The sequence below is a fragment of the Wyeomyia smithii genome, chromosome 3, assembly GCF_029784165.1.
Source record: "Wyeomyia smithii strain HCP4-BCI-WySm-NY-G18 chromosome 3, ASM2978416v1, whole genome shotgun sequence".
In the NCBI taxonomy this organism is placed as follows: Eukaryota; Metazoa; Arthropoda; class Insecta; order Diptera; family Culicidae; genus Wyeomyia; species Wyeomyia smithii.
Genome location: NC_073696.1, coordinates 277,942,894 through 277,955,155, shown reverse-complemented (window position 1 = coordinate 277,955,155; position 12,262 = coordinate 277,942,894). Strand labels below are relative to the sequence as shown.

The following is a 12,262-nucleotide window of genomic DNA, read 5'->3' as shown; positions in this document are numbered from 1 at the left end:
TGAGGGTAAGACCGTCACCCCTAGGATTTTACTAGAAAACACTAATTAACTGTGTTTTGGAATATGTGAAGTGTTGGTATTTAATATTTTAGACATTTTAAGACACATCGAAGCCACCGTGAAACGTCAAACGTCAAAATATTAGACGAAACATGCGCTACTGCAATTTTTCGTGAGTGGAACTTAAGCTTTTATTCATTTGAAAAGTCTAAAATAATTTTTCGTTGCTCTACAATTTATTGCCTGTATTGTTAGCAATCACAGGAATTCGATCTGAGGTAAATTGAAGCGATAAGTTTGTGGAAATACTCTTTTTAAAAAAATGTGTGCTGTCGGGGTAACACCGTCACCCAGTGAGTGGGGTAAGCCCGACATGGTCTGAGGTTAGTTGAATGTTACTGACACATATTTCTCATCTATTACCGATGTCTCGTTGATAAATAAATTAACTAATCGACTTAGAACCATGCACTCAATCTCTTCTGTGATTTATGAATGATTCCAAGGGTTATTAGAGGTGCCAAATGTACTGAATCAAGTCACAAAACTGACGGCTTTCCCGGCGGTATTTGAAATATGCTCCGGTGTGGTCAATGTGATCATGGCTTCAATGAAACTAGTTAATAATATGATTTAAAGTGCCACATGATAGGCTTGCCGAGTATTCAATTCATTCATTGTTTATACACAATGTTCACCGGAACTTGTTCCGGCAATCTGCCCAGAACCACTTAATCGACAACAACCAAATTCAACAGTAACATACAGAAATGTAAGATCTCTCATTCGGCAGTTTCCGAATTCAAATTGGTTCAGTTAATTCGAGTTAATTCATTAACAAACTTAGGTCCCGGTGTTACCCCCAAGGGGTGCCGGTTTCACCCGCACTGATTGCTAAATTTCATTTTTATCTTAGTTTCAAAACTTCACTATTACTTGTAAAATAACAGTTTGAAAGTACTGAAAACTTTCTTATCTTGTAGAAAACAATCTGGGCAATGATTCTGTGAAAGAAATGTAACAATATTCGCCATCAAGTGCTACTAAAGAATCATTTTCCTTAGGGGGCCGGGCTTACCCCCAGTACCCCTACCAAAAATGATTATGAAAACAAATGTCCTTAAATTTCTATTTGTATGACTACTGCGATCTAAATAGCAATACCTAAGTAATTATTTAGATTAAGCCCTAGGGTGTCCGTCTTTACCTACTTTCCCCTATAAAATTTCGCATTCTGAGCGAGTGGCTCTCCGACCCGATCACAAAACCAATGTTGGATCATCTTTTTTCACTGGTTCACAGGGTTCACAATACTTAACCCCGACTCACCTTTTAAAAAGGAAAAAAAATCTTGGTAACATGATTAGGTTTACAACTGGGAAATTGTTAATTTATTACAAAATATTATGAAACAGTACAAGCATATGAGATTATAATTATAATAAACAGTAGAATAATATATCACATTTATACATAATTCAGGCTATCATACTGTCATGGAACATAGTAGGTATACCCCCTACTTCTGTGCGAATCCTTATTCCGTGCACTTCGTATCAAATTGTGAAAAAATATTCAATGTAAGATGTTTCAGAAAGTAACTTCAAGGTGAAAGGAAAATCACTTTTAAACTTACATTTTAAAACATCTTATATTGGATATTTTTGTAAATTTTGATACGAAGTGCACGAAATAAGGATCCGCACAGAATTAGGGCACCGCGCGGTACAACGAAAGATGCACAAAAGCTCTACTAAATACATTTTTTTTACATCTTAACAAATGCAGGTTCAGAGATTACGAAAAGGATTGTCTGCTTATTTAAACTCGTTGTATAATATCACGGATATCATTCTGCTGCAACTAGTTTTTTAGGTCTATTTTCGTGAATGGCCCTAGTTTTTATGCACCTAGTTTTATTGTGCGAAAGTAAAAAGTAGGTACTGAAACACTTCGAACTTTATATTAGGCTTACAAATTCTAAAGCTAAGCTCCTTTAAGTCACGCTGTCATCCAGAGTTGTTTATAATCCAAAACAACATGTTTAATTTTTTTCGTTACTGCATGAAAAATTGTTAATAGAGACATGATAAATGCGGGTTTTTTTTTCATTACTCTATTGATTTTCTAAAATCCATTTCTTCATTATTTTGTAAACTTGAGACATACCTTTTTGACGCAAGGTATCATACACTATTCTCATACGCACCCATACTCATACCATATGGTGCTTTCTCTATTTTTTGCCTCGTTTTTCGCCTTTTTGACGGTAGGATCTTTTTTATTCGAATCATCAGCTATTATACCTAGAGTAACTGTATTGGTTGTGGAAGAATTCCCTGAAGGGTTCTGGTTTACTACACTCGTTTGCGGTGTCGTGGTTGATTCTACAGTTTTTAGTGTTGTCGTTGTCGAAACACGGTTGAGTAAAAGAAATGCATCATTGTTGGTTGATGTAGTACTCGTACTTGCGGTAGAAGATGCTGCATTGGCAGCTCTTTGATTGTTAACGGGGGCATTGGATGCGTTAATCTGGGCTGGATTTGGTGGCGGCAGCTGAGAACTTGTGATTGAAGGTGGTGGAGAACTAGATGCGCCCGCACCACCGGTTGATGAACTAGACTCCGAATTTGCTGGATTCGATGCTTTTTCATCCATCAAATAAACTGTTCTTCGGGTTCCAGCTGTACCAAGATTTAAAGCATCATTCCCCGAATCAAAGCTAAAAATATTTAATTTTATTTCTTTTGATAATGGCTGTGAGATCGTTTTAGTCACCCTGGAAAACTATTTCTGTGTGCCTGTGTGACATCATCTTTTCGAGACGACTGTAAGCTGCTTCTGATACCACCTCTTAACAAACTGGTGTTTAGAGCTTCATTGTTTGGCTTTCGCTGTAAACTTTGTCGCAGAGCTGAGTTTCGCTGTAATAAATTTGTATCTGACGCTACTGAGTTTGGTTCTTCTATACTATTATCGGATTCATTTCCTCCGGACTCCGACCCGAGTGTAAATTGCGACTGAGTTAAACGCGGTTCATCGACCCACGAGCGACGGTTCTAAAAAAAAGATCAGTTTAGTTAACAATGGGAACACCGTTATGCTTTTTGCATCTTACACGATTTCGATTCATCAATTCAGAACCTGCTTTGCGTACTTTCTTGACAAAATTCAATGCAAAAGGTTTCCTAAAATTTAAGAACCAAAAAATAAAATCATCACTTATGTTATATAGTTTAATCTTACTTTTTCGGTGAACAACTATCTAACTTTCGGTAATGTTCCATGATTTTTTCCTCTAGCTTTTCTTTTTGGCGATGCAAATTATTTACTCGATCCGTAAAATTTTTTTCTTCATCGTGGTAGTGTTGTTTATCTTCTAAAGAATGCGCCAAGAGTTCATGATATTGGGCTAGTATCTGTGACACGTGATCCATTAGCGTTCGTCTGTCTATATCTAAGCTCGAATTCATTTGCAAAAGAATCTTAAAAATATATATGTTATTTAAACTTCAATTATTTTACAATCAAGCTTGGTTCACCAACCTCACATCTTTGATGCATTTTAGTATATTCTATTTCAAGATTAGTGATCTGTTCTCCTTTGTTGCTCAATTCACCAGTTAGCTCGGTATTCTGCAATTTAAGTCTACTATTTTCTGCTCGACAGCTACGGTATTGTTCTTGGCGATTTTTGTACTCTTGTTTCAACCGTTCACTAGTTGTAAATAAACACCGAAAATCGTCTTTTAGCTTTGAATGCTCTGCCCTTAAATTCGCTAAATTAGTAATGCCATCTTTCATTGAGGCCAATTCAAGTTTGCAATCTTCCAGTTTTTTCTCAATAATTATAACATGTTCTTTTAGCCCACGGTTTTCCGTCTTTAGATCACGATTAGTATTTTTGAGAATTTCTTTTTCTCCATTAAGTGAGTCGTATTCACTACTAAGCTGCTCGTGCAGACATTGTAAAGTAACCTGATCATGCTGAAGTGATTCGTATGCTTGTTTTTTTGCTTCAACTTGTTTCACTAGCATATCTTTTTCAGCAGCTAATTGGGAATTGGCAAGCTGTAAAGCAACGTGTTGAGTATTCAAAGAGGTGATTTGCGATCCCAATGTCGCTACTTCCACCTTTTGACGAGCATTTTCTGCTTGAAGAGATTCATTCGCATTTTGCAATGCCAAATTTTCAATTTTTAACTGATCTGCTTTAAATTCCAACTCATTGGGCATGACCGGCTCATCGCAATTAGAAAATTCAATGTCCTTTTCGACCGTATAGATTTCCTGTTTGTGACAAAGCACACAAATATCTGCCGATTTTCTTATTTCTTTTCCAACATTGAGAACAATTTCTCGAACAGTTTTGAAGGATTCAGGATTTTTGCAAAGTTTTTCAACAAAAACTTCAACATTCATATCAGTTTTTTCAATATCGCTATCAGTTAATCCCAAGCGTTCCAAATTTTGTTTAACTTTTTTTGTTGCTAACGTTCCATTGTATAAATCTTTCTGTAATGTCGATATGGTCGAGTCCTGAATTTTCTGTTGTGAAAGAAGTTCCTTGTTCGTTTTTTCCAATTCTTGTATTGTCTTTTCGTAGTTATCTCTTTCGCCAAGTTCTTTTAGTAATTGTGCCATGTCCTTTTCTCTTTGTTTCAGTTTCACTGAAAACTCATCCAATTCGACAGCTTTCTGTTCAAGCATCTCTTTATATTTTATTATATCTTTGGATTGACCATAGTTTTCCTTCTCAAGCAATGATACTTTTCCATTAAGTTCATAAAATTCCTTTTTTAAAGTAATAAGTTCGGCTGATCTCTCGTTCAGTTGGCAAACTTCTTTAGTTTTAACCTCGAGAGATCGTTCCAAATCTGCCGTTCTCCGCTGAATGCTTTCACAGAGCGTCTGTACTCGTTGTTTATCCTTAGTCAAACTTTCGATTTGTTTCTCTAGATCAATTTGACGGATTCGATCAAGCTCTCGATCGTGGGTTTGTTTGTCCACGATTTGCTGTTTAGCGTCTAGAGCGTCTTGCATTTTTTTATTCTCCTCTAGAGCATTTTTGAAAACATTCTCTAGTTCAGCATTTTGTTGCACATGCCGGTTACAATTTTCCTGCACTTGGTCTAAACGAAGAGATAATTTTTTCTTGTCTTTTTCCAAATCTAAGATTCTGTTGGATGATTCATGAAAGGAAGATTCTTTAAGACTATCTAAAGCTGCTAAAAGACGACGGTTTTCTAGTTCTAACTTCAGTGCACGTGACTGTAAAGGTGAAACAGAGAATAATGATAACAGAAAATATAATCTAACCTTTCAACGGTTTACCTGTGCATTGCTAGTCAATTGCTCAGACAAACTATTATCGTTCGATGGAACATCTTCCTCCGTGTCTGAATGGTTTTGGTTCGCAGCTGCGTCTGGGCCAGACATCAAATTTTTCGTTGCCAGCTGCAATTGCATGTTTTCTTCCAACAGTTCATGCAGTTTGCTTTTGTCAACGTCGCGCTCAAGAGACATATCATTAAGCATTTGCTTAAATTTGATTATTTCCGTTTCTAAAACCATAACCTGATCGCTTCGTTTTCGTGATCGAATCAGTTGTTCTTCCAACATATCCCTTGAAAGTAAATATGTATTTATTAGCAACAATGTTCACATATGCTATTTCATATAGTAGCATACTTAGTTTCAAGTAACATGCGATTATCCTCTCTCAACTCTTCCACTCTTGATCGGTAAAATTCGGCATCAGACAATTTTTCTCTTAATTTCTGAACTTCCAATTCAAGACGATCCGCTCGTTCGCCGCGTTCTCGTAAAACGTCAACCTCGTCCCGGTAAGCAGCAGCACGCCTAGCTTCTGTACACCAGTCTTGACTTTCTACTCTCAGTTTCTCGTATTGATTACTCTTATGGTCGAGCTCCTCCTTGACTTCCATTAACATTTCAGATTTTTCCTCAAGTTCCTGACGTAACTTTCTCAGTTTGGATTTATAGTCGGCTAGTTCTACTGCAAGGTGATTATTTTCCGAACATGTAGAAGGTGTATTAGCTGAACTAGTCGTCGCCGATGAAGAGTTGTGCAAACTCGTTTTTGAACTAGAACTGTTTATCGTGTCCGAGTCTGAAACTACCGTGGACATCCATTTACTGTGGTACTGATCACGTTCTTTTGCGAGTCTTACGATATGTTTACACATGGTTTCCGATGGAAGTTGATCTAGCGCTTCTTGAGTAAGCACCAAAGTTTGACTATCAGTCACTTGTTTTATCACATCCACAATTGCATGCTGTGTGTCGAGATCAAGTTCTTTTATGCGTGCGATAAATATTTCCTTATTCGGACACTGAACAGCAGCACCAAGGAGCAGTGTGATTAATAATTTCATCTGATCTAACCCAGCGCGTGATTCAGGAAACTGTCCCAAAATTGAACAATCCGGTAAGGTCAGAATAGTTTGGCCAAGCTCTTCATCGTACAAGTTACGTAAATTTCTGACAATTGCGTCAAAGTTTCGAGCACGGCTTGATGCTAGTGACATTCCCTCTATGTTCTTCAACTTAACTGGGTGAAATTGTGGCTCAGGATCTATTTGAAGATAAACGCTATGTAAAATCGTTCCATCCAGCAAGGAAACATATCCGGAAATAATTTCATGACGTGAAAGACATGACTCAATCTAAAAGTAAAATAAAATTTTTTTATCGACCTTTGCAGCAATTGTAAATGTTTAAATTTACTGTAGTTATGTTTTTTTTTGTGCTTCCTACAACGTTATAATGTAGGTTAAAATAGACTTACAGGTTTCAGGAAACCATTGTGACTTAAAATAATGGTATATGTTATACCGTTGTTTGATTGACTTTGTTTTAACCCTACAAAGATAGTCTGCGTCTAGTTTTTTCAATAGTGGTTTATTGATTCTTTTTTTTTTTTTTTGTTATTAATCGATGTGTTAACACCATAATGAATACTCATTAATAATTTCTAAACATTAATAATTTATAAACAAGAACAAGATTTTATATCAAAATGTGATATTCTTTCCAGGGTTAAAATGTGGTTTTGAAAAATGAAAGTGATATTGCAAATTTCTGAAAATGACTCAAATAGAAAGGTAATATTGAACAGAAGTTAAATGTTCGTATGAACACAATTCGTCATTATCATTTCGAAGGGTTTTTTTTTATATATGCACAGATTTCCCTTTGTTCACATGGAATTGTTTTAAACACTAAAGAAACATGATGTAATCAAAAGAAACGCATCTCATTTGAAATTACATACAAACTCACCCACGAAATAAGTGCTCCATTTACGAATTCTTCAATCTCGCTGGTCGACATCTTTCTATGCCTCTCTTTCACACACAAATTGTCCAATTGACCACACCAGCAGCTTTTGCTTATGATTGCTACACTTTTCAATAGCAGATATTACAGAAACATAAGACACTCATTACACAATCAGCTTCACAATCAATTGGATGTGTTTATTACATTCATTGCATCACTGAACAAGTAATTGCTATTCCTGAAAATGTAAAACAACAAAACTCAAACCTCCGTATTTCATTGAGTCTGTCACTGCCGTCACTGCACTGTTTCGTGTTACGATGGAAAAGTTATTTATAATTTTTTACACGGAAAAAGCGAAATATCTACCATATAGGTAAATGATACATTTTCAAAGTATGTGCTTTTCTCAGCAAGGTGAAGAGTTACAATGCGGCAAAGGCATGTGAAGACTACTGCTTGACTTAAACGCTTACCTGTGTGTAAAACATCCCTTTTATAGAGAGCCTATATACTAGAGCCAAGACAAGACGCTACAGCACGCTTCTTATGTTTATTGTCTTAACGGCCGTCATCCTGTAAAAAATAACTCTAAGAATTTTTTAAAGAAACCTTTAAAATTTATGTTATTGTACATAGTTATACCACATACATAAGACATACGTAACACTCTGGAAGAAATCTTCCAAAAAAGTTGGTACAAAATGAACTACTCGAAAGTACCAACCTCTGTAAAAAAAACCTCTGTTTGAGTTGTTTTTGAAGGCAGTGTACCTGCGCAGCCCTGCATTTGTCTCGTTCCTACTCGAATAATGCTGCATTGAGTTTGTAAATAACTTTTTGACAGTTCCTTATGGGATTTTCTTTGGGGCTCGATAAGGCCGAGAAAAAAAAAATTCATTTTGTTCATTATTTATCGAGCAGTTTGACAGGGCGAGGTACGGAGTACTATGGGGCAACGTGTACCAGAAAAAACGCCAGTGTTACGTATGTCTTATGTATGTGGTTATACCACATACTTAGACATACGTAACACTGGCGATTTTTTTTGGTACTCTTTGCCCCACATCACCCGGTACCAACACCAGTATGAACTGCTCGACGAAAATAAACGGAATGAATTTTCTTCATAGCAGCTCTACTCGAGCCAGAGATGCCAGATGTTTTTGAAAAATGTCTGCAACTGCTGATAAACCGGAAAAATGTGCTCGAAATCTGAAAAAAATCTATCCGTAATCCGAAAAAATTTCGCTCGCGCAGGCAAAAGTCTGTGAAAATCTGCACACATTTTTAGAAAATCTGCGCAAATATAAGAAGACTCTGACAAAAATCTGCAGGAACCGTGGAAAAACTGCAAATATCTGCAAATCAATAAATATCTGCACAAGGACTCCAAAAATCTGCGTTTTGCAGACAAATCTGCACATTTGGTATCCCTGACTCGAGCCCTCAACATAATCCCTTACGAAACTGTCAAAAAGTTGTTTACAAAATCAATGCTGCATTTTTCGAGTGGGAACGAGACAAATGCAGGGCTGCGCAGGTACACAACCTCCATAAACTACTCAAATAGAGGTTTTTTTCACAGAGGTTGGTACTTTCGAGTAGTTCATTTTATACCAACTTTTTTGGAAGATTTCTTCCTGAGTGTTACGTATGTCTTATGTATGTGGTTATACCACATACATAAGACATACGTAACACTCAGGAAGAAATCTTCCAAAAAAGTTGGTACAGAATGAACTACTCGAATGGCACCACCACATACTTAGACATACGTAACACTGGCGATTTTTTTGGTACTCTTTGCCCCACATCACCCGGTACCAACACCAGTATGAAGTGCTCGTTGAAAATGAACGGAATGAATTTTATTCATAGCGGCTCTACTCGAGCCCTCAACAAAATCCCTTACGAAACTGTCAAAAAGTTGTTTACAAAATCAATGCTGCATTTTTCGAGTGGGAACGAGACAAATGCAGGGCTGCGCAGGTACACAACCTCCATAAACTACTCAAACACAGATTTTATACAGAGGTTGGTGCTTTCGAGTAGTTCATTTTGTACCAACTTTTTTGGAAGATTTCTTCCTGAGTGTTACGTCTGTCTTATGTATGTGGTACCACGCTCTGAATAAAATCACAGTTTGAGTTGTTTTTTAAGGCAGTGTACCTGCGCAGCCCTGCATTTGTCTCGTTCCTACTCAACAAATTCTGCATTGTTTTGTAAATAACTTTTTGACAGTTCCTTATGGGATTTTCTTCAACAAATTCTGCATTGTTTTGTAAATAACTTTTTGACAGTTCCTTATGGGATTTTCTTTAGAGCTCGATAAAGCCGAGAAAAAGTAAACTCATTTTGTATATTATTTGTCGAGCAGTTTGACAGGACGAGGAACCGTGGAAAAACTGCAAATATCTGCAAATCAATAAATATCTGCACAAGGACTCCAAAAATCTGCGTTTTGCAGACAAATCTGCACATTTGGTATCCCTGACTCGAGCCCTCAACAAAATCCCTTACGAAACTGTCAAAAAGTTGTTTACAAAATCAATGCTGCATTTTTCGAGTGGGAACGAGACAAATGCAGGGCTGCGCAGGTACACAACCTCCATAAACTACTCAAATAGAGGTTTTTTTCACACTTTTTTGGAAGATTTCTTCCTGAGTGTTACGTCTGTCTTATGTATGTGGTACCACGCTCTGAATAAAATCACAGTTTGAGTTGTTTTTTAAGGCAGTGTACCTGCGCAGCCCTGCATTTGTCTCGTTCCTACTCAACAAATTCTGCATTGTTTTGTAAATAACTTTTTGACAGTTCCTTATGGGATTTTCTTTAGAGCTCGATAAAGCCGAGAAAAAGTAAACTCATTTTGTATATTATTTGTCGAGCAGTTTGACAGGACGAGGTACGGAGTACTATGGGGCAACGTGTACCAGAAAAAAACGCCAGTGTTACGTATGTCTTATGTATGTGGTTATACCAACCCGGTGGCATCACTGACGTTTACGTACAACATAAGTGAAGCCAGCATTAGCTGGATCACTGGATCAATTTTACATGCAATTTGACAGCTGATTCATCGAAACACGAAAAAGAGCAGTGTTCATACGTGCGGTGTTCAGCGGCAGTGTGTTTATGTGTTGTTTTCGGGTTATGTATTTATTGCACATAACGTCGACGAGTGCTTTGCTTGATGAAACAAAAAATGAACGCGTTGCATTATTATAGAATATACACAACGTTTATTCTTGCCGATTTCGAACGGCGGTGTTTCTTGCAGGCAGCTAACATCGCGCGATGATTTAATGATTAACATTTCAACGTATGTGTAAATGAGATAAAATATCAACGCTACTTTTGAACATTTACAAAGCTAAGCGGACTTTTTTTTAAATGGTTGAATAGATTCGAGCACATAACTCTGTACAACATATGTTATGCTTCGTTCGTCATGCTCATGGGCGTAGCCAGAATTTCGTTTAGGAGGGGGCAAGTTCTTCCAAATTTTAGAAGTAAAAAAATAGTTTTTTTGAAAAATAGAAATAAATACTAGTAGTTAGTGATCAACACGGATTTGCCCGGTACTTTTGCCGCTGCAATGTCCTTAGTGGATCAACTGAAAAACCTGTGCAAAAATGTCGTTTGTGCTAACGTATGCGTTAAAAAAATGGACTTTTTTCGGATGATGGTGAAAAAAAAACTAAGACAGATAATTGAGTTTCATTAATTTCTTATGGAAGGTAATTATATTAGTTTACTTGCAACAAAAAAAAAACCTACGATCTTGCGTGCGGCCTTCCGGCAGTTAAACGGAACATTTGCCATGGCGGACGAAAACATGCGTGCAGGCATGTTTTATATTTTTTTTTCGTTTTATTTATCAATTCCTCCTGAAATTTCGCGACAAAATAGTTGAAGTAGATCTTCAGGCTTGCCAGAAATCCTCGATAAGACGCAATTTGGGAACGTTAGGCAGGTTCGCCAACTTGGGTACCACATCGACATTTAGACGTTCCATCTCCTCAAACGATCGCCTCGAATAGTGAGCCGACTTCAGATCCGGCAAAAGCACCGTGTCTTCGGCCTTATAGTATTTTTTGGTGAACGACGCAACTTCCGGCAGGTACTTCGTACTATAAATTTCCCCGTTCATGGCCAGTCCGGAGCGAAAGAAGAGCAGCTTTGACATCCCCTTCTCGCTGATTGTTAGCCACAGCAGCACCGTCTTGGGGAACTTGGTGTGTGAAAGAAAATTCCACCTTAGTGGTGGAAGTAAAATACAATGTGCCCTACCAGTCGTTGCCATCCAGGGTGAGACAGGTCTAGTCGTCCATCACCACCGCCACGTCGTAAATTGCCGGGAAAATCGATTTGACCATCTTATTCAGGCGCTGCCGCTGCTTCATTGCCTGCAGCTCCGAGAATAGTGAACGGGTATTGGCCGTCCATGTTCGTCCGACATGTATGTCCATGTTCACCAAGCACTGTTTGATCGGTTGCACAGACCAGGCCAAGCGCACGCAGTGATGTAGCCACTTTTCCCACGGTCTCCTTCTTCAGTATCCTTTGGAGCTTCTTGTCGCTCAGGGTCGTCGGCCGTTCGGAACCGGACTTTCTCTCAATGCTCTGATTGGTGTCCAATAGTGCCAAGATGTTATAGATGCCGGAACGGGTGTATCCGGTGTCCACGAACTGCCGCACGATGCCTGTTTTCGACGCGGTGGAGTACCGTTTTTCGAACGCGCAAATCAAATTTTTTCTGATGACTCATGGTTTAATATGATTGTTGCTGCATGCGTAGTTTCGTCAGTGCGTGCAAAGGTAAACCCATGAAAAATTGGCAATTTTTGTCCATTGTTTTAGCGCAAACGTTATTAGAGTTAATGAAAAAAAAAATTCTGCACCAATTTCAGCAATTGTGGGGGCGGGGGGGGGGCAATGGCCCCCCCTGCC

The 12,262-nt window shown here is 38.0% G+C and overlaps 1 protein-coding gene across 1 annotated transcript; it reads right to left on the bottom strand.

Moving 5' to 3' along the window:
* Positions 1-1,363: 1,363 nt before the first annotated feature.
* On the bottom strand, positions 1,364-7,644 carry LOC129729779 (girdin). Its single transcript, XM_055688598.1, has 8 exons — positions 7,306-7,644; positions 5,692-6,689; positions 5,335-5,626; positions 3,547-5,271; positions 3,247-3,485; positions 3,119-3,188; positions 2,779-3,059; positions 1,364-2,722 (listed from the first exon to the last, which is right to left on the bottom strand). The coding sequence occupies exons 1-8, from the start codon at positions 7,354-7,356 to the stop codon at positions 2,200-2,202; spliced, it is 4,179 nt and encodes a 1,392-aa protein (XP_055544573.1). The 5' UTR covers positions 7,357-7,644; the 3' UTR covers positions 1,364-2,199.
* Positions 7,645-12,262: the final 4,618 nt, after the last annotated feature.

Bases quoted from the DNA above. Each gene is read 5' to 3' on its own strand.
- LOC129729779 (XM_055688598.1), bottom strand. From the start codon at position 7,356: ATGTCGACCAGCGAGATTGAAGAATTCGTAAATGGAGCACTTATTTCG. The intron at 5,627-5,691 runs GTATGCTACTAT...TTTACTTTCAAG, and splicing joins CGCATGTTACTTGAAACTAA to GGATATGTTGGAAGAACAAC. The intron at 3,189-3,246 runs GTAAGATTAAAC...CTTAAATTTTAG, and splicing joins GATAGTTGTTCACCGAAAAA to GAAACCTTTTGCATTGAATT.